At 38.6% G+C, this 19,221-nt stretch overlaps 1 protein-coding gene across 1 annotated transcript in view; it reads right to left on the reverse strand.

Annotated features, from left to right (window-relative positions):
- Nucleotides 1–19,221, reverse strand: part of csgalnact1a (chondroitin sulfate N-acetylgalactosaminyltransferase 1a) — a 45,145-nt gene that overhangs the window by 16,107 nt on the left and 9,817 nt on the right. Inside the window, exons 3-4 of the mRNA XM_036595313.1 lie at nucleotides 9,685–9,901; nucleotides 5,474–5,575 (exon numbers count right to left, since the gene is read on the reverse strand). Coding sequence (XP_036451206.1) covers nucleotides 5,474–5,575; nucleotides 9,685–9,901 — 319 coding nt within the window. The remainder of the gene's footprint in view (nucleotides 1–5,473; nucleotides 5,576–9,684; nucleotides 9,902–19,221) is intronic.

The following is a 19,221-nucleotide window of genomic DNA, read 5'->3' on the forward strand; positions in this document are numbered from 1 at the left end:
AGCCACGCACCTCACGAAAGCAGAACAGTGATAATCAGCAGGGTTCAGCGATGGCTCAGACACCTGCCTCTAGCGTATAATCCACAGCGAAGCTGTTATTTCCACAGAGGCCCAGAAATCAAGCGTGTACAATTACCTCAGCTTACGAACTTCCTCTGAAAAACAGGAAAGGATTTTCTACAATTACTTCATTCCAAACGTCAAGTGCAGAAGACATTCATCCACTCCAGAGCTACTCTACCGTCATCAACATCCAGTTAGATACTCTTAGAGCTGAAAGAGGCTTTAAAACAGTAAAGTGCTGCTGGAGTGTTTCTACAGAAGCTGGTTTAGGCTTTAGGTGTTTTTATTATTACAATACAGACTGTTGCTAAAAGAAGAGGGGATGCTACACAATGGTAGACATGGCCCTGTCCCAACTTTTTTGAGATGCGCTGCTGCCATCAAGTTCTAAATAAATTAATATTTTTCATGAAATGGTAAAATGTCTCACTTCCAACATCTGATATATACGGAGCCCCGGAGATTTGTTTTTATAACTTTAAATATTTCTTTATTGATTCACATGCATTAAAGTGTTAATGTTAACCCTGCTTAAAAATCACCATTTCAAGTTTCTGCTGGTTCCTGATGGTGTCCAATAGTCTCTAATGGTGTTTAGTGTTTTCCTGGTGGATTTATATCACAGGACTACAATGGTTTAACAGGTGTTCTGATTCCAGATGCATTCGATGGTTTCCTAATGGGATCAAAAGTTGTCCTACAGGTATGTATACAATTACATGTTTTTGTTGATTCTCTAAGTGTAAATAAGTGAACACATCCTATACAGAGACACACTTCCACACATTTCAATACACACTTTCTGTTTATTAGCTGAATTTAGCATATTGGGAGGAAAAAAAAACTAAAATGTGGCCTGTGCGAAAAATGATGACACATTTTACATTTATGTTTTATGTGTTAAATTTAAGCTGAACTTGTTAAACTCAAGAAACTGTGCATTTAATGAGCAGAAAAATGTCATACTTAAGTGTGTCTCTGTAGAGGATATGTTAACTTATTTTCACTTCAAAATCAACAAAATGTAACTTTTAACTGGGATGTTCAAACTTGTCCATACAACTATTTATCGTATTTAACAGAAAATTACACAAACGCCTCAACAACTAAATATAATATCAGAGGTTTCAGTGTGTTTCACAATCCAAGTAATCAATTTTTTAAACACATTTATTGTCCTTTGATTTTCTGCTTCCTTATGCATGTGGATCTTATATCCAGTCTCCTCAGAAATATCTCCTGAAAAATTAATAACTTCTACTTAATGGCTAGTTTGACTGGAAACAAAATAAATGACTTCTGCACAGCACTGTATGTACCTCTTTAGTCCAGTGTTGTGTATCTGTATCTGTGTGATGGCTGTGCATGTTTAATTACACTCATAGAAACTGACTGTAATTTGGATAATGATCGACTGTGTACAGCTGAAGATAAATAAGAGAAAATCAGTCAATCAATACGTAACCCCGACTGACACACTTCATCTACCATGGTTCAGAGCGGTCAGAAAGCCTCGGGCAATCCACCCAACACACAGTCCCCATGATTAATTTATGAACACATACGCCCCCCCCGCCCCCTGCTCTTATATCCTATGCTGTGTGATGTGCTAACAGAGTTATCTTCAGTCCCAAACTTTCCATCTGCACTGCTGCGCTTTAAAGAGGCCTGAACACACATCCTTTTGGCCAAGGTGAATCAATAGCCATGAATAATTTGTGTTCATTTGAGAGGGAAAAGGGAAGACAGAGTACACATAAACATCCTCTTCTCCCAGAATACTGATGCACAGAAAAACGCCCGCTATTATTTACTCTGTGGCCACTTTCCAGTCAGAGGAGACACTTATTAAGCTCCTGATGCTATTCAGCACCGCGGGTCTCAATGCAGAGCAAAAATATTTAGAATATTTAGCTGTTTTTAGAAAGATTTAAAGATATTTGAAGAAGGAAAGAGTGAGAGTGAGACAGGCAGATCCACACCATTTGCTAACAGGTGGATAAAATTGAGCACATAGCCTTGCAGTCTCGATAGACAAACACTGGCAGTAGAATGGGTCGAACTGATGAGCTTAATGACTTTAAACATGGAACTGCCATAGGATGCCACCTCTGCCACAAGTTAGTTTGTGAAATTTCTTTCCTGCTAGATCTGCCCCTGTCGACTGTAAGTGATATTATTGTGAAATGGGAGCATCTAGGAGCAACAGCTCAGCCACAAAGCAGTAGACCACACAAACTCAGAGTGGGGCCACCGAGCACTGAAGTGTGCAGTGTGTTAAAATCCTCCATCCTCTGTTTCATCTCTCACTACAGAGATCCAAACTGCCTCTGGAAGCAACATCAGCACAACGAATGTGTGTCAGAAGCTTCATTAACAGGCATCATGGTGAGCAGTTAGATCCCATTGTTTTGAAGTAATTGTGTCCCAAAGTCGGAAAATCAGTGTGAAACATTAAGAATTGTCACTAACGAAACACAAATTTACTGTAGTTAAGTATGTTTTTGGGTTTTAATGAATGATACGTTGATTTTATGTGTGTACAACTGTTCAAAGCTGTGTTTGCTGGTTATATACTGGCTAAGTTTTTGAATTCTGCTCAAAATGAGCTAAAACTGTCAAAAATATTGAAAATACTGTTTCGGTAAAGTTTTGATTTGATTGTTTTAGTAGCGACAAAATGTATATATACACACACACACACACACACACACACACACACACACACATACATACATACATACACATTTTATATATATATATATATATATATATATATATATATCACCTACAGAAAATATATACACTACGTAGAAAAAGAAAAAGAGACGAGAGAACAAGAGCGTGAATGTCATGCTTTTTTCTCCCAGGTTAAAGGTCTCTGTAACACTGATCTGATGTTGTGCACAAGCAGCTTCCACACACACTCTCAAACCTACATGGACAAGAGACACTGTGTGTGTGTGTGTGTGTGTGTGTTAATGAGAAATTCCTGCTCTGTGTTGTTCGACTCTGAGTGTCACTGTTAGCCGTACACTGAGAGAGTGAATATTTTATTCATCAGATCACTCCTCTGCATGTGAATATATTCATGAAGGCTAGTTTAGCTCCAGCTCTCCGTTTGCTGTGTACATGAAAGGAAATTATTCATGTGCTGAATGTCAAAGCAGATCACGCTGCTCTGCGACCGTGGAGACAGAGGGACCACAGGTCATGTGACCCAAACCATGACATTGTTAGATGAGTAAGGGGACACGCCTGAGAGGAACTATTCCTTATTCACTAAACAGCGCACTCTTTTACGTTGTCCGAAAACACAGCTGAGAATATACCACACAATATACAGTCCCATAATGCACTCCAAGAAGTCTGTGTCATATGTGATGGAATGTGCCTACTGTGGTGATGTGATCAACACATGTAATGTAGGCTTATGAAAATACTTTAAAGTTTACTTTAAAAATGTATTCAGTTCTTTAATACATAAATACATACACACACACACACACATCTTTTTTTCTATATAGCATTTATATTTTCTCACTGTGAGCTCAACTTCCGAGTTCAAGTTTCAAGTTTATTTGTCATTTGCACAACATGTCAGGACATTTATGCATTGAAATGCTTGTGGTGAGGCTCAGCTAATCACTCACAGAAAGTAAATAAGTAAAAATAAAAATACAAGAAAAAACAACTGAAATATATTAAATATACACAAAATATACACAGAATATATACAGAATATAGAGACAATATACATTTTAAAGTGACTAAGTGACTCTGTGTTATTGTTATTTAAAGTGACTTGGTACTTTTAAAGCAAAGTATTTGTAATGGTCCATAATGAATTTACTTTCAATATCTTTTTTAATAAAACAAATGGAAGTAATGTGGTAAGTGAACTACAAGGCTCTCATTCAGTGCTCTTGTTTGGAGCACGAGAAGCTGCTGCTACTCATCTGTGATAAAATGCGCAGTTACGGTGAAATAAGATCCAGTGCCAGTGGATGTCCACGCAGCACGTTACAGCTATTCTACCCATTTTCTTTAGTGATTTTATAACTTCGGTTTTGGTCTCGTTGTAGAGACGGGGGGATCGCTGTGTCAGTAAAATATCCCTGAGACGGGTCGTGTGCAACATAGCACGAAAGCCCTGTTTTGCAACGACTGAGAACTGGCGTGCAGACTGCAGGTCACAATAGCAACGATGTGTTATTCACATTTATAAGCAGCGCAGTTGGTTTCCTGGTACGTTAAATCTGCAACGAGAGACTGTCACACACTAAAAAGTGGCGAATTCTCCCATTCCACCTTAAATGGTGCCGCATTTACATTCGGCGCCTCAGTAAGAATTTAAGGGTGAACAGTAAATTCGAACAAGAAGCTGGAGAATAAGAAGCGACTTCAGCCTCGGAAAACAGTCGAACATTTTACAAGAAACTGATCTACTTCTGAGGTTTTCTGGCGGAGACGGGAGGAAAGCGGCTACAGCTGAGCTAAAGCTTAAAGCAGAACAACGTAAATCTGCGCTCTAGTTTATATTGTTTAGCCTATACTAGGACATTATCACATACTGAGACATACTGGACATTAAATGTTGTGGCTCCCAAGGTGGTTTGATTTTTGTTGAAAGGACAAAATGTTAACATTTGTGTTGTGACTCCTGACCTAACCTGGCTTTAATGCAGAGGGAGCCGGTCGTATTTCTCGCTCTTCCACTTGTGTTTTTGTTACGTGCCGCCACAGACTGTCCGGGCGCTGCATTTCCGCACTTCCAAGTTCCGCCTTTTGCGTTCCGTCAACATTACGTTATAAATAAATATTTAGAAAATCGATTTTTGACATTTGTGAATCGATTCAGAATCGTTCACGTCCACATCACGATGCATCTAAGAATCGAATTTTTCCCTGCACCCCTAATATACACATACATACACCACATATATATATATAAAACAATATTATAATATAGCAATAATAGAACATTCCCTAAAATAGTGTTCTAATTTTCAAGTGTAGGGAAAAAGAACAGTGAGTAGGGGACTATTTCCACTCCCTACAATAGTGTTCTAGATAGTGTTCCAATGTAGGGAATAGTGACTAGGGGACTATTTCTATTCCCTATATCAATGTTTTGTATAGTGCTCCAGTGTAGGGAATAGTGGTTAGTGGACCTTTTTTTTGTTCCCTATAATAATGTTCTATATCGTGTTCTAGTGTAGATAATACTGATTAGGGGATCATTTCTGTTCCCTATAACAGTGTTCTATATAGTTTTCTAATATAGGGAATAGTGATTAGGGGACCATTTCTGTTCCCTATAATAGTTGTCTATATCAATGCAGTTAAATCGCCACCTTCAAATTAATGCATTTTACCCCTTAATAAATATATACAGAATGAACTGTACCTGGATGTGTTCTCCAGAGTTCCTTTGACATCATTTATTTGGTCTCGGCCAAAGTAGACAACAGTGAGGTGCACTCGTCCGTCCTGCTTTATGCACACCTCTCTGAGGAAAAACAAAACACACACAGATCAGTTTACTGTGCCTGAACAGATGAGCTCCACACCCTCCCAGTTCCCGCTGCCAAGAGCTCTGTAATAAAAAATGCATGATGACTATTTTAAACTAATGCTGACTCCTCTTAGAGAAGTAAAGAGTGACACTGCATCTACATTATAGCACAAACTCACATCTGCACAGGCCGAGAGAGGAAATTTCAAATCTGCCACAAATTATGCCACAAAGGACATCTCTCACACTGCCCCTCATAGACATATCATACAGACTCATAAGCATATTAGCAAAAACCTGGGATACCATAGCAATGCCCTAGCAACACTTTAGTAACCACTTGGGATTCCACAGCAATAGCCTAGCATCACCTGAGTATCCGCCTGGGATACCACAGTAATGGCCTAGCATCACCTTAGCAATGACCTGGGATACCACAGCAGTGGCCTAGCAACACCTTAGTAACCACCTGGGATTCCACAGCAACAGCCTAGCAACACCTTAGTAACCACCTGGGATTCCACAGCAATAGCCTAGCAACATCTTAGCAACCACCTGGGACAACATAGCAACACCTTAGCGACCATTTGAGATACCATAGCACTAGCCTAGCAACATCTTAGCAACCAGCAGGGATACCATGTCATCAGCCTAATAACAACTTCACAACCACCTAGGATCCCATAGCAATGGCCTAGCAATATCTTAGGAACCACCTGGGACAACATAGCAACACCTTAGCAACACACCTAGGATACCATAGCAATGGCACAGCAACATCGTAGGAACCACCTGGGATAACATAGCAACACCTTAGCAATCACCTAGGATACCATAGCAATGGCACAGCAACATTTACCATATAAGATACAATAGCATCAGCCTAGCAACACCTCAGCAACCATTTAGGATACCACAGCAACGGCCTAGCAACATCTTAGCAACCACGTGAGATTCCATAACAATGGCAAGACCTTAGCAACCACCAGCCAACTTGAAGTTCAGTCTAAACTTTCCCCTTCTCGTTTTACAATAGCAACTATTAGCTTGATTAGCTTTCCAACGCACTTACGTATATCCACCTTCAGCCTGCACCAGGTTAGCTCCGCCCACTCACACTGAGGTCATAAGGAGTGTTTCAGCTTGAACTGCCTTTAGAATGAGGTACAATACAAGCTCATCTACATACACTAGCATTCAAATGTTTAAAATGAAAGTTTCAAACAAATTACAAGTGTAAACGGATCAGAAGTGTTTGAGGAGATTAAACAAACACAAAAGAGAAGCGCAGACAGACGCGAAGCTCCAAAGTGACCTCGAACACAGTCAAAACATGGCCAGCAAACCGCGGTGTGAAATTCCAGCACTGTGAGACACATTCTGAGAGACGGACGCTAAATATTCCAGGTTAATGCTGACTCTGCATTTTTCTTTTATCTTCCTCCGCCAGCGGAAAAAGGCAAGGGCACTGCTGGGCTTGACTCTGAGCTTTCGCTCAGGGGTCCCTCAGGGACACGGAGAACTTCGTCTTTGATTATATTCCACATGCAGTGTCTGCGTCTGATCTCGCTCAGGTGCCCTTCAGTGCCAAGACGCCAAACGTGCTCATCTGCGTTCAGAGCAGAGCTCTAATGAGAAGAACAGACTGAGAGAAAGTTCAAACACTGCCAGACACAGACACACAGCTATTTCTGCCCTTTCACCGCTTTTACAGAAAAATACATCAAATAACTGAGACATATTCACACGATTAGCATTACAAAGATAAAGTTCTGGAGTGCTGTCTTTTATTTTCATTGTGTGTGTGGGTGTGCTTGTTTTCACACATTTTCAGGACTTTGTAGTAGAATAAGAGAAGCACAGGGCCAACAAAATGCTTTTCCCACTGATTTTTCAAATTTTCTGCATAATTTAGTGTTTGTGATGCAAACAGAGAGATTCGGAGTGGTTTGGTGTGAAATGGTTCAGATTTCTTTACAGTGGTGCTGATAGGGACCAGGGGTCGCCATGACTACAACACAAATATAGACATTTTATTTACTATCCAAAACCACCAGTGAACCTACACGTGTCTTCTGACTTTTATATGGAATGTTGATGATGGGAAAATAGTGGTAGAGACTATTTTGCCCCACAACAGCCTGCATGAACCTCTCTGCCATGAATGTGTTTTAAAAATTGCTCTTTAGGCCAAAACCTAAAACAGCCATTATATAACAGTGTCTCAGACATCAGGCAGCGTATTCATAACCATTTCATGTAATAACTTTCTGTGAGGGAGCTTTTAGAGGTGGACGTCTTGTTCCTATCATCACCATTGTGAACAATTTTGACTCTAAAACAGAGCATTTCACACCAAACCAATCTGAATGATATATAGAATATATATATATATTCTATACCTACATCCTCATATATGTGTGTACAGGATACATATATGTGTGACCCCCCATGTACTGACAAATGAGTATGAAAACAAATAAATATGTGAGTGTGTTTTTATATATTCTATTTTACATAAGATCAGTGTGTTCTCTTCAGATTTCTGTGATGTCGTCTCCTCTCTCCTCTGTCCTTCCCTCTTCCCCTCTTCTTCTTCCATGCATCTTTTCTGCTCTCCTATCCTTTCCTCTCATTTCATCTCCTCTCCTCTCCTCTTTTCTCCAGGCTCTAAATTATGCATGAGGCAGAAGTGAGTGTTCAGCTGAAAACTTGAGGTTTCTAGAGTAGAATCTGGTATTTTCAGTGGAAAAATACACAATCTGCACCAGTTTCAGTAAGAAGCTTGTGAATGCATTTTAGCTAATTTAATACATACTGTTGGATTGTATATGACATACATACAATTATATGTCCATATAAATAACACACACGTGTGTGTGTGTGTATATTCTGTATGTATATATATATATATATATATATATATATATATATATATATGTGTGTGTGTGTGTGTGTGTGTGTGTGTGTATATATATATATATATATGCATATGTATATGTACATGTAATATATACTAACATATACTGACATATTTTCTCATTTTGTATTTTTTTAATTATAAACACTTGTAAACGGTCTGTGCTTGTCTGGCCTGTTCAGTGTGTTACATATCATACAAGTTCTTTTATGTGTAACATACTTGGTGAAATAAAGTGATTGCAATTATGATTCTGATTGGGTTACAAACACCCTTATCGAACAAGAAAACACAAACAGTAATCAGGGTTAATTTAACTCTGTTGTGCTGGTTCAGCTCCTGGACTCAGAAGTTCCACTACAGTTCTCTACTTTACTCAGTACTTAAGTAGTTTTTTTTCAGCTGAAAATGTTGTACTTCTACTCAGGCTGTGTTTTGGAAACATACATTTACTCACTATTAAATTGAAGTAACAACAAATTTACTGAGTTCAATTTTACTGAGGTGTACTCTACTATTTACATGTTCACAGTTCTGATCAGATGATCTAAAGATGAATCTTTCTAAGACAGACTTGCAGCTCATACATCAGAACATCAGACAAGGCCAGAGTGAACCAGTAACGGTTCAGCTCAGAGGAACAGAGGGAGGAGAAGAGGGAGAAAGAAAAAAAAAGAAGAAAAACAAACAGAGGAGAGAAAGCCTAAGATAGATAGATAGATAGATAGATAGATAGATAGACAGACAGAGAGACAGACAGACAGACAGACAGATAGATAGATAGATATACAATGAGAGAAAAAGAGAAATAGAGACAAAAAGAAACAAGGGAGTTAGAGAGAGAATGAGATAGTGAGAGAGTGAGATAAAGAGAGAGTGAGACAGAGAGTGCGAGAGAGAGGGTGAGAGAGAGTAAGAGATAGAGTGTGAGATAGAGATAGAGTGTGATATGTATATAGAGTATATATATGTACATATGTAGAGAGTGAGAGAGAAAGAGTGAGTGAGATTGAGAGAGGTTGTTTGTGAAAGAGAGAGAGAGAGAGTGAGAAAGAGAGAGAGAGAAAGAGAGAGAGCGAATGAAAGAGAGTGAGATACAGAGACAGAGAGAGATGGAGAAAGAGAGAGAAATAGAGATACAGAGAGTTAGACAGAGAGAGAGAGAGATTTGAGTAGTTTGTACCTGAAGTTGTGCATGAAGTGTCTGAATTTGTCGGCTCGGTGTGAGAGCGGGAGGATGATGTTGATGAGCGCGTGCTGCGTCTGCACTCGTTCGTCCGAAACCTTCATTAACGGTCCGAACGGTCTGAACAGCACCAGCCTGCGGAGCTGCTGCGGCTGCTCTCCACGGAACGACAGGTCATACAGCGTCCCTTTATCCTTCTCTGTACGTGCAATACCTGCAGGGGGCGACACACAGGCACACACAAAAGACTCTGTATCAGAATCAGGCTTACTCAACATACACATTAAAGTGATAGTTCTGCCTGAGTCAAACTCTCAGATTCTCAATTTTACCCAACATTTAGTTGACAAGAAGTGTTTGGTGCCTGAAGCTTGCTTCTTTAGTTTCAGCACTGGAGCTGTGAGGCTAATGTGGCTAACAAGTAACAGAAAGCTAATGCCCCACCAAATTTTTAAAATTGTAAGCAAATTGTTCTGCTTGAGCTCTACCACTGGACTGTAAATACACTCGCATTTGCAATTGCATCTGGTATATTTTTTAATGACAGCTACGCTCTTAAAAAAGATGGTTCTTCAAAGGTTCTTGAGCAAAGAAACTGGTTCTGTATAGAAACATGAACAGTCAAAGGATCCTTTGCATGATTCAAGGGTGCTTTGCATTGTGAAAGTGTTCTTCAGATGGATCAAAGAATGTGTTTTAAATGATTCTATAGAGAACCTTTTTGAAAAGGGTTCTATATAGTACCAAAAAGGGTTCTGCTATTGTTACAATACAAGCTTGTAACAATAGCAGAAGCCTCTCTGCATCCCTTTTTGAGCAAAACTACAGCATAATACAGCAAATAACACACTAAAGAACCCATATTCTACATCTTTCTTGTATTTTTTTTCAGAAATCATAATTCATTTTCCTATCTCTCTTTGTCTCTTAGAATTAGACAGGTTGTTTTTGTTACTGTACCTTTAAGACTAAAATATGTAAATGAGCTCTATTCTGAATGGCTGTGCCTCATTTAAGAAGCAGTCCAGGCTGAAACATTCCTTATAACTGCAGTGCGAGTAGGCGGGGCTAAACTGCTGTAGGCTGAATAGGCAGACATATGTAAATGTGTGGGCTTTAATGACATCACAAAAACAGCTCAATTAAAACAGGCTGTTTTTGCAGATTAGTTTCCGTATATGGACTGTATTGAGTGAGGCACGAATGTCTACATTTTATAATTTTGACACTGTTTACATACTAAATCAAAATCTTTTATTTAAAAAAATGTGAAGTAAATATGTTTTTTTTTTTATAACACCGGCCCTTTAAACTCCAGTTTTAGACTAGAATGCCCTTTTACGCTAACTGGGAATGGGATCTTTGCACTCAGTTCTGCTTCCTAATGATGGATTACAGGGTTTCAGATGTGGAGGGGCTGCAGGAACATTTGAGACTTCACCTCAAGGCCTTCAAAACAGCTGGAGGACGGTCACGCACAAAGACCGTGCCAAAACAGATTCCATTACACACTTAAATCCATCAACATCTGTATCATTTTCTCACAGCGATTCAACAAAACCCTCTCAGTGGATCTGCACTGAACGCCATCAAACGTTCTATTGTTCAGATCGGAAATCAAAGTCAGGAATCAAAGACTCAAACAGACTCTTGGTTGTGAAGGAAATGTGGTTCACATGAGAGTTTGCACCGTCTCTACATCCGTTTCACTTCTGCCGCTCCTCCATCTGCTGTGGAAAACATTCTACAGAATGTCCCTATCAGATCATTTTTCCACTATATTACATGCTGATGTTTAAGGGGTTAAGGGGTTGTTTACAAGCTAATGTCTCCTATTCAAGTGTTTATGGGTGTTTATTTAACCCCTTAAATGGTCAGAGCCCACTAACAGGCCCAAAGTTTTATTACACACTTCCATAACTTAAGAATAGCTCAGTCAGTTTGCATTGGAGTCCCTGTAGTTACTGGATAATAAGCCTTAGTATGTAACAACCCTGAGATTTTAAGGGGTTAAGTTGCTTACGGACTAATATATCCTGTTCTAGTGTGTAGGAGTGTTTACTGAGGTTGTTTACAGAGTAATATCTCATATTCTCACATGAGTGCTTGTTGAGGTTTTCTATAGACTAATATCTCATATTCTAGTGTACTGAAATGTTTATTGAGGTTGTTTATGGACTATTATCTCCTATTCTCATGTAGAGGAGTGTTTGTTGAGGTTGTTTATGGACCAATATCTCCTATTCTAGTGCAGAGGAGTGTTGATGTTGTATATGGACTAATATCTCCTATTTTAGTGTGGAAGAGCGTTTGTTGAGGTTGTATATGGACTAATATCTCCTATTCTAGTGTAGAGGAGCGTTTGTTGAGGTTGTATATGGACTAATATCTCCTATTCTAGTGTAGAGGAGCGTTTGTTGAGGTTGTTTATGGATTAATATCTACTATTCCAATGTATAGGAGTGTTTGTTGAGGTTGTTTATGGATTAATATCTCCTATTCCAGTGTACAGGAGTGTTTGCTGAGGCTGTTTATTGACTAATATTTCTTATTGTAGTATATAAAAGAGTTTACTGAGGTTTTATATGAACTGATATCTTCTATTCTAGTGCAGAGGAACGTTTGTTGAGGTTGTTTATGGACCAATATCTCCTATTTTAGTGCAGAGGAGCGTTTGTTGAGGTCGTTTAATGGACTAATATCTCCTATTCTAGTGTAGAGGAGCATTTGTTGAGGTTGTTTATGGACTAATAACTCCTATTCCAGTATATAAGACTGTTTATTGAGGTTGTTTATTGACTAATATTTCTTATTCTAGTATATAAAAGAGTTTACTGAGGTTTTGTATAAACTGATCTCTTATACTAGTGCAGAGGAGCATTTGTTGAGGTTGTTCATGGAATAATGTTTCCTTTTCTAGTGTTTAATGAGGTTGTTTACAGACTAATGTCTCATTCTAGCGTAGAGAAGTATTTATTAAGGTTGTTTATGGACTATTGTCTCCTAGTTTAGTGTATAGGAGTGTTTATTAATGTTGTTTCTGGATTTAGGCCTCCTATTCTAGTATATAGGAGCATTTATTGATGAACATCTCTTATTCTAGCATATTTAGTATTTATTGAGGTCATTTATGAACTAATATCTCCTATTTTAGTGTACAGGATTGTTAACTGAGGCTGTTTATGGACTAATATCTTCTCTTCTGCTGTATTGCACACTGTATTTCAGATGTTAAGCTTGTGCTGAATCTGGGGCACTGTATCTATGGGACTCTACAGTCATAAGACGATGTTCCTGTCAAAAATAGAAAAAAAAAATTCAAAGGTGTGCAACAGTGAGAAGACCTCAGTGTAGGACTGAAAGGGTTAATGCCAAGCAAAATCACTAGAAACTCTCAAAAGCATGGCCTTGGCCTACAAGCAAGAGCAAAAGAAGAAAAGACTCAATCAAGCAGACAAACCATAACGGCGATTTCATTATCACTGAAGTGCGAGAAGAGGAGACTTTAAAGGTGAAACGTGTGTGACACACAGGGAAATGTTCTTATTTCTTTTGAGCGCTGCTTCCTTAGAGTCTATCAGCACCATCTTGTTCCATTTCACACACACACACACACACACACACACACACACACACACACAAAGTCCATTTACTGCAAACGCTGGGTTGTTACAGAGGCCATTTGAATCAATGCAGGCCACTAATGGCTGAGACATCAAAGCAAAGCCTCAAGGGCCAAAACCATAACCAGCGCACGCTGCAGTGAAGCAACAGTTAAAGGAACGGTTTAGCGAAAGACTAAATTCACACTGTTTTCCCATTTACCACAAATATTCAATCAACTAAGACATTTGCTGTCTAAGGTTTCCCTGTTTAGTTGACTCTAATCATCTGTTTTACCTCAGCTAACATCATTAGCTCAGCCACATCACGTGTCACTTCTTTTAGCTGGAAAACACTGAGCTAGTGAAGAGTTAGTTACCTGATAAAGTCACTAAAAAAGTTAAACGTTTTATTCCATTAAATCTATTAGATAAGAGTGTAAAAAAGGACTTAAGCTTGATGTTTATTGGCACTTGTCCGCGATGCTTCCTATAGCTGCACTTTATACTGCATTGCAGAGCTTCTTGTCTGATGTGCAGTAGCCTTTAGACGGCTGCTATGGGTTTAGAAAGGAGTATAGAAAGTCTGACTGAAATGTAAGACAGCTCATGGCTCTTATAAGAATGTATAATGCTAGTGCAAGCTCATTTGCATTTCAAAAATCCTAATGTACAACTTGTTTTTTGTGTTTCTTGTTTAACAATCATGACTATACACTTAAAATCCCAGTCTTCTTACATACTAAGGCTTATTGTTCAGTCACTACAGGGGCTTCAATGCAAACTATCTGGAGTTATTCTTACATCATAGAAGCATGCAATAAAGCTTTGGGCCCACCTGGGCTTTTAAGGGGTTGAAATATTTTAACATTCTGACTCATCCCCAAGGACGTAGCTGTAACTTGTAGAAAGCAGTGACCAGGGAAGCCCCAGAGGTTTTATTGGGGTGGCACAATGCTAAGAAAACAAATAGTGTTACCGTATTAAAATAACATAAAATGTGATTTTTTTTTTCTGTACATATCTACATCTGTCCATCATTTCCACATAAGTAAAATGTTACATCAATACAGTTACTGCTGAAAGTAAACAAAGACAAAACTATGTTGATATTATATATTTTAGTCATTCATGAGGAAACTATATATTTGAATATATAAAAGTAAATCAAATTACTTTTCAGTGCAATGTTAACTTTAAGAAAAACATTTCATACAAACAGGTCATAGAAGTTATTCATTCTACATGCTATGCATGAGTCTAATGATTAGAAAGCAAGTGGGACAGCACTGTATAAAGGGTATAAGACGTCGTAACCCAAATGTTAAGAAGAGCCATTTTGTCCTTTTAACAAAAATCAAACCACCTTGGGGCCACAATATTTTATGTCCATTTTACCATCTTGGCTGTAAATACGTCTCAGTGTGTTCTAATGTCCTAGTATAGACTAAAAATATAATATAAACGTAAACGCAGACTTACTTTGCTTTTATCTTTAGCTCAGCTGTAACCACTTTTCTCGCATCTTCGGCAGGAAACTTTTCCTCAAAAGTGGAACAGTTCATTATAAAATGTCTCTCAACAATCGACTTTTCAGTCAGCTTCTCACTCAGATTTTTCCGTTCCACCTTAAATGGTGCCTGAGGCGCCAGAAAGTAAGTGCTGCATCATTTTAAGGTGGAACAGGGAAATTCAAACAAGAGGCTGGCGAACAAGAAACTGACTTCAGCTTCATGACTTTTTAGTGTTTGACAGTTTCTTGTTGCAGATTAAAAATATCAGGAAACCAGCTGGAGTGATTATAAATGCAAATAAGTCCATTCACCTCTAAATTATTGATGTTCATCTTAAATATTTCTCTTTGCCTTTCATTAGCTACTAGCTAGGCGAGACTGTTGTCTGCGTTGCTATGGTGACCAGCAGTCTGTGCGCCAACCTTCTGGGTTAAAGGGTGAATTAGCAGTTCTACATTAACTCCAGCATTTAAGACCATTTATTGTTAAAACTGTGTTTGAACGATCAGCAGAGCTTTATTTTACTGCAAAGGAGGATTATTTTATTTTTATATAAAGATCTAATTCTGCTGTGGAGCCGCAACAGGGCAGTAAAAGAACTCCAGCTCCAGAGCCACATGTTGCCAGCCCCTGGTATAAGGGAACGTACAGCACATGCATGTGTTTAACCGTAAAAAGTAACTGGCATTATAAATGATTATGACTGACTCATTTTTAAAATAACTAATTAATCTTACCAGCCTATTCTGAGCAGCACTGCTGAAGGGACTGAGTGCACATTCACCGCCTCTTTGGCTCAGGAAATCTCAGCAAGATACGTTAATTATTAAGTGCAGCATCATCAGACTCTTTTAACTGATTGGCACTCTCATAACAGATTTCTACCATAAAGGGTTATTAATGCTTTATTGATGATGGCTGACTGTCTCACTTTCCAAATCTGGGGTGGCCAGAGGGGTGACCAAGCTTCACTCTAGGGTAGCACTGGCCACTATGCCTCTGTTAATCCATATTAACCACATACCCAACTTATCACACACTCGCCTCAAAACATCTGGAGCGGTTAAATAATCTCTAACAGACTTGATTTTGTGGTTTCCCTGCTAGAAAACCACAACAGAACAGCATGGCTGGTCAGCAGCAAAACCAGCATACACTCTCAGAAATAAAGGTATGAAACTGTCACTGTTGAGTTGCTCGGGTGGGACACTCAAGGGTTCATCTCAGTACCTTTAGTCAGGGAACATAACTGTACCATAATCCATTGAAATTATATTTTCTAAGTTGTATTGACTCCACACACCCCGTCTCGTCTCCACGCTTTTTATTTTATTGTTCTGTTTTAAAACATTCAGTTATGAAAAGATACAAATATGTACTTTTCACCTGGAAACATTTCTTTAAGGTAAACAATTGGACCTTAAAACTACTGTTGTACCTTTGAGGGAACATTTACATTGTTTGTACCTTGATGAATGAAAAACGTACCTGCACAGAACCTTTATTTCTAACAGTGTATTGTTGCTATTGGAACAAAACCTTCTGTCTCCGAAAAGGTAACTTTACAAGAGAAGTAAAAACATCCTTAACTTTGAATGAAAGCCAATGGAACCATTTTTTTCACAGTTGATTTTTGAGCATTTCTATTGCTCCAATCTTCTTGAAATTTTGATACAATCTAAATGTTAACTGCTGTTTTCAAATCGCGCTAAAAAGTGAAAAACGTCAAAAAATACATGGTCAATCAACATGATCATTCTGGGTGACCAGCTAAACCAGCACCAGACCAGCATAAACCAGCTTAGATCGGCAGGGAAAGCATGCTGGACTGTGCAGTTTCAGCAGGTTTCTGACACTATGACTGTTATCTATAAACAAGGACTAAAGTACAGAAGCATAGCTGAAAACAGTACACTCTTAAAAAGATGGTTCTTCAATGGTTCTTTAGTAAAGAAAATGGCTCTATATAGAACCACGAACATTCACAGAACGCTTTGCATGATTAGAGCATTCTTTGCATTGTGAAAGGGCTCTTCAGATTAATGGAGAATGTGCTGTAGATGCTTCTACATAGAACTTTTTTGAAAATTGTTTTATATATAGTACCAAAAGGGTTCTTCTGTTGATACAAGCTTAACATCGTAACAATAGCTGAAACCTTTTGGGTGCTATATAGAACCCTTTTCAAAAAGCACATACAGCACATTCTACATCAATCTGAAGAACCATTTCACAATATAAAGAACCCTTTAATCATGCAAAGCGTTCTATGAGTGTTCATGGTTCTATATAGAACCATTTTCTTTACTAAAGAACCCTTGAAGAACCATCTTTTTAAGAGGGCAGGAGTCATTTTGAAGCCTGAATTTCTGTAGTTTTATCCATTTTTATAGATTAGCTTCAGTGCAAAACTAAAAAGTGAACTTCAGAAACTAAACACGTCACGACTGATCGACCACATTTGTGTAAATTTCGTTTATTGGTGATCTACTCCTTTAAAAGTCAAACAGCAGAGCTAAATCACAATACAGCACAGCACGTGCAGACATCAATAACCAGCACAGAACAAAGCAAACAGGAACAAACACAACCTGTGCAGTACAATCCTGTTCCACTTCCTGTGATTGGAGTCACATACAGTCCTGCTCACCATTATTGGCACCCCTTCCTTTTTTGCATAACCTGTACAATATCTTCAGAAATAAATGTAAATGTACCAAAGTTATATCTTCAGGATTTTTTAATTGGAGGTCCAAAGTAATACAACAAAAAAAACATTGTTTTTCAACTTGCATGTTGCAATTTTAAAGAAGAAACAGAATAAACAGCATGTGCAGCAATAAAGGCACCCCTTGTTAATATTTGGTTGCACACCCTTTGGCTGTGATGACAGCCTCCAAACGTTTCTTGTAGCCATCTATAAGCTTCTTGCACTTCTCAGCTGGTATTTTTTCCCACTCTTCCTTTGCAGTTTGTTCAAGCTCTTGAATGTTTGCAGGATTCTTTTTCCCAATGGCAGATTTCAACTCACCCCAAAGATTTTCAATGGGATTGAGGTCAGGACTCATTGCTGGCCATTTTAAAAAACAGTCCATTTTTTCCTTTTAAACCATTCCCGTGTACTTTTGGATGTGTGCTTTGGGTCATTGTCTTGCTGGAATACCAATGATCTTCGGCTTACACTGGGTAGGACATTTCGCTCTAAAATCTCTTGATAATTCTCTGATTTCATGATTCCTGCGATACGGTCAAGGCCTCCAGTACCAGACGCAGCAAAGCAACCCCACAGCATTATGGATCCTCCACCATGCTTAACTGTTGGTAGGGTGTTCTTTTCCTTATAAGCTTCATTGCGCCGTCTGTAAACAAACTGTTGCTTTGCATTGCCAAAAAGCTCCATTTTTGTTTCATCTGTCCACAAAACATTGTCCCAGAATGATTGTGGTTTGTCAAGGTACTCTTTGGCCTAGATCAGTCGTTCCTATTTATGTCTTTTCTTTAGCAATGGTTTCTTCCTTGGCCTTCGCCCATAAAGCTCTGCATGGTTTAGTGTGCGGCGTATGGTACTTGTTGAAACCATGACCCCAGACTGTTCCAGGTTGGCCTTCAGTTCTTTGGATGTTTGCCTTGGTGTTTTTTCCACCATTCGCACCAACCTTCGAAGACTTCTCTTGTCAATTTTCCTCTTTCACCCACGTCCAGGGAGGTTCTTGACAGTTCCATGCTTGGCAAACTTCTTAATAACATTGTGCACTGTTGAAACCGGGATACCAAGGTCTTTGGAGATGGCCTTATACCCTTTGGAAGTCTTGTGTTTGCTAATAATAGCACTTCTGATGTCCTCAGACAGCTCCTTTGTCTTCACCATTGTAACAAATGAACATGGCCCAACGTATGGCTTTTTAAAACCCTGAAGTCATCATTCATTGGCTAATTCATGTCACATGGGCACTGAATTTGTCACAGGTGATTATCATTTGCGATTTACCACAGGTGAGTGAAAATGTGTTTCCATACTAATTTAATGTAAAGGGTGCCAATACCAGTGTCACAGCAAGCTTTAGGTTTTTTCTGTTTTTCCCCTCACATTGTTTTTTGTTTTAAATTGTTGTTTATAGTTTGCTCTTTTGTTTTAAATATGAGTGCTCTATACAAAAAAACTGTTTCAGTTGATTAATTTTTTCAGGGGATATTCCACAATATGTACTTAAACTTCATGGGTGCCAATAATGATGAGCAGGACCGTATATCTCACGTGTAAACAGTGCAAAAAAAACGCATGTTTACACATAATCACACATCATCTCACACGTAAACACGTAAAAAATTTCACGTGATCAGATTTTTTCACGCAATAACACACTTTTAACATGCAGTGTGCAAATACCACATTTATATTCAAATTTTTTAGTTATGCA

Source organism: Colossoma macropomum, unplaced genomic scaffold (assembly GCF_904425465.1).
Source record: "Colossoma macropomum unplaced genomic scaffold, Colossoma_macropomum, whole genome shotgun sequence".
In the NCBI taxonomy this organism is placed as follows: Eukaryota; Metazoa; Chordata; class Actinopteri; order Characiformes; family Serrasalmidae; genus Colossoma; species Colossoma macropomum.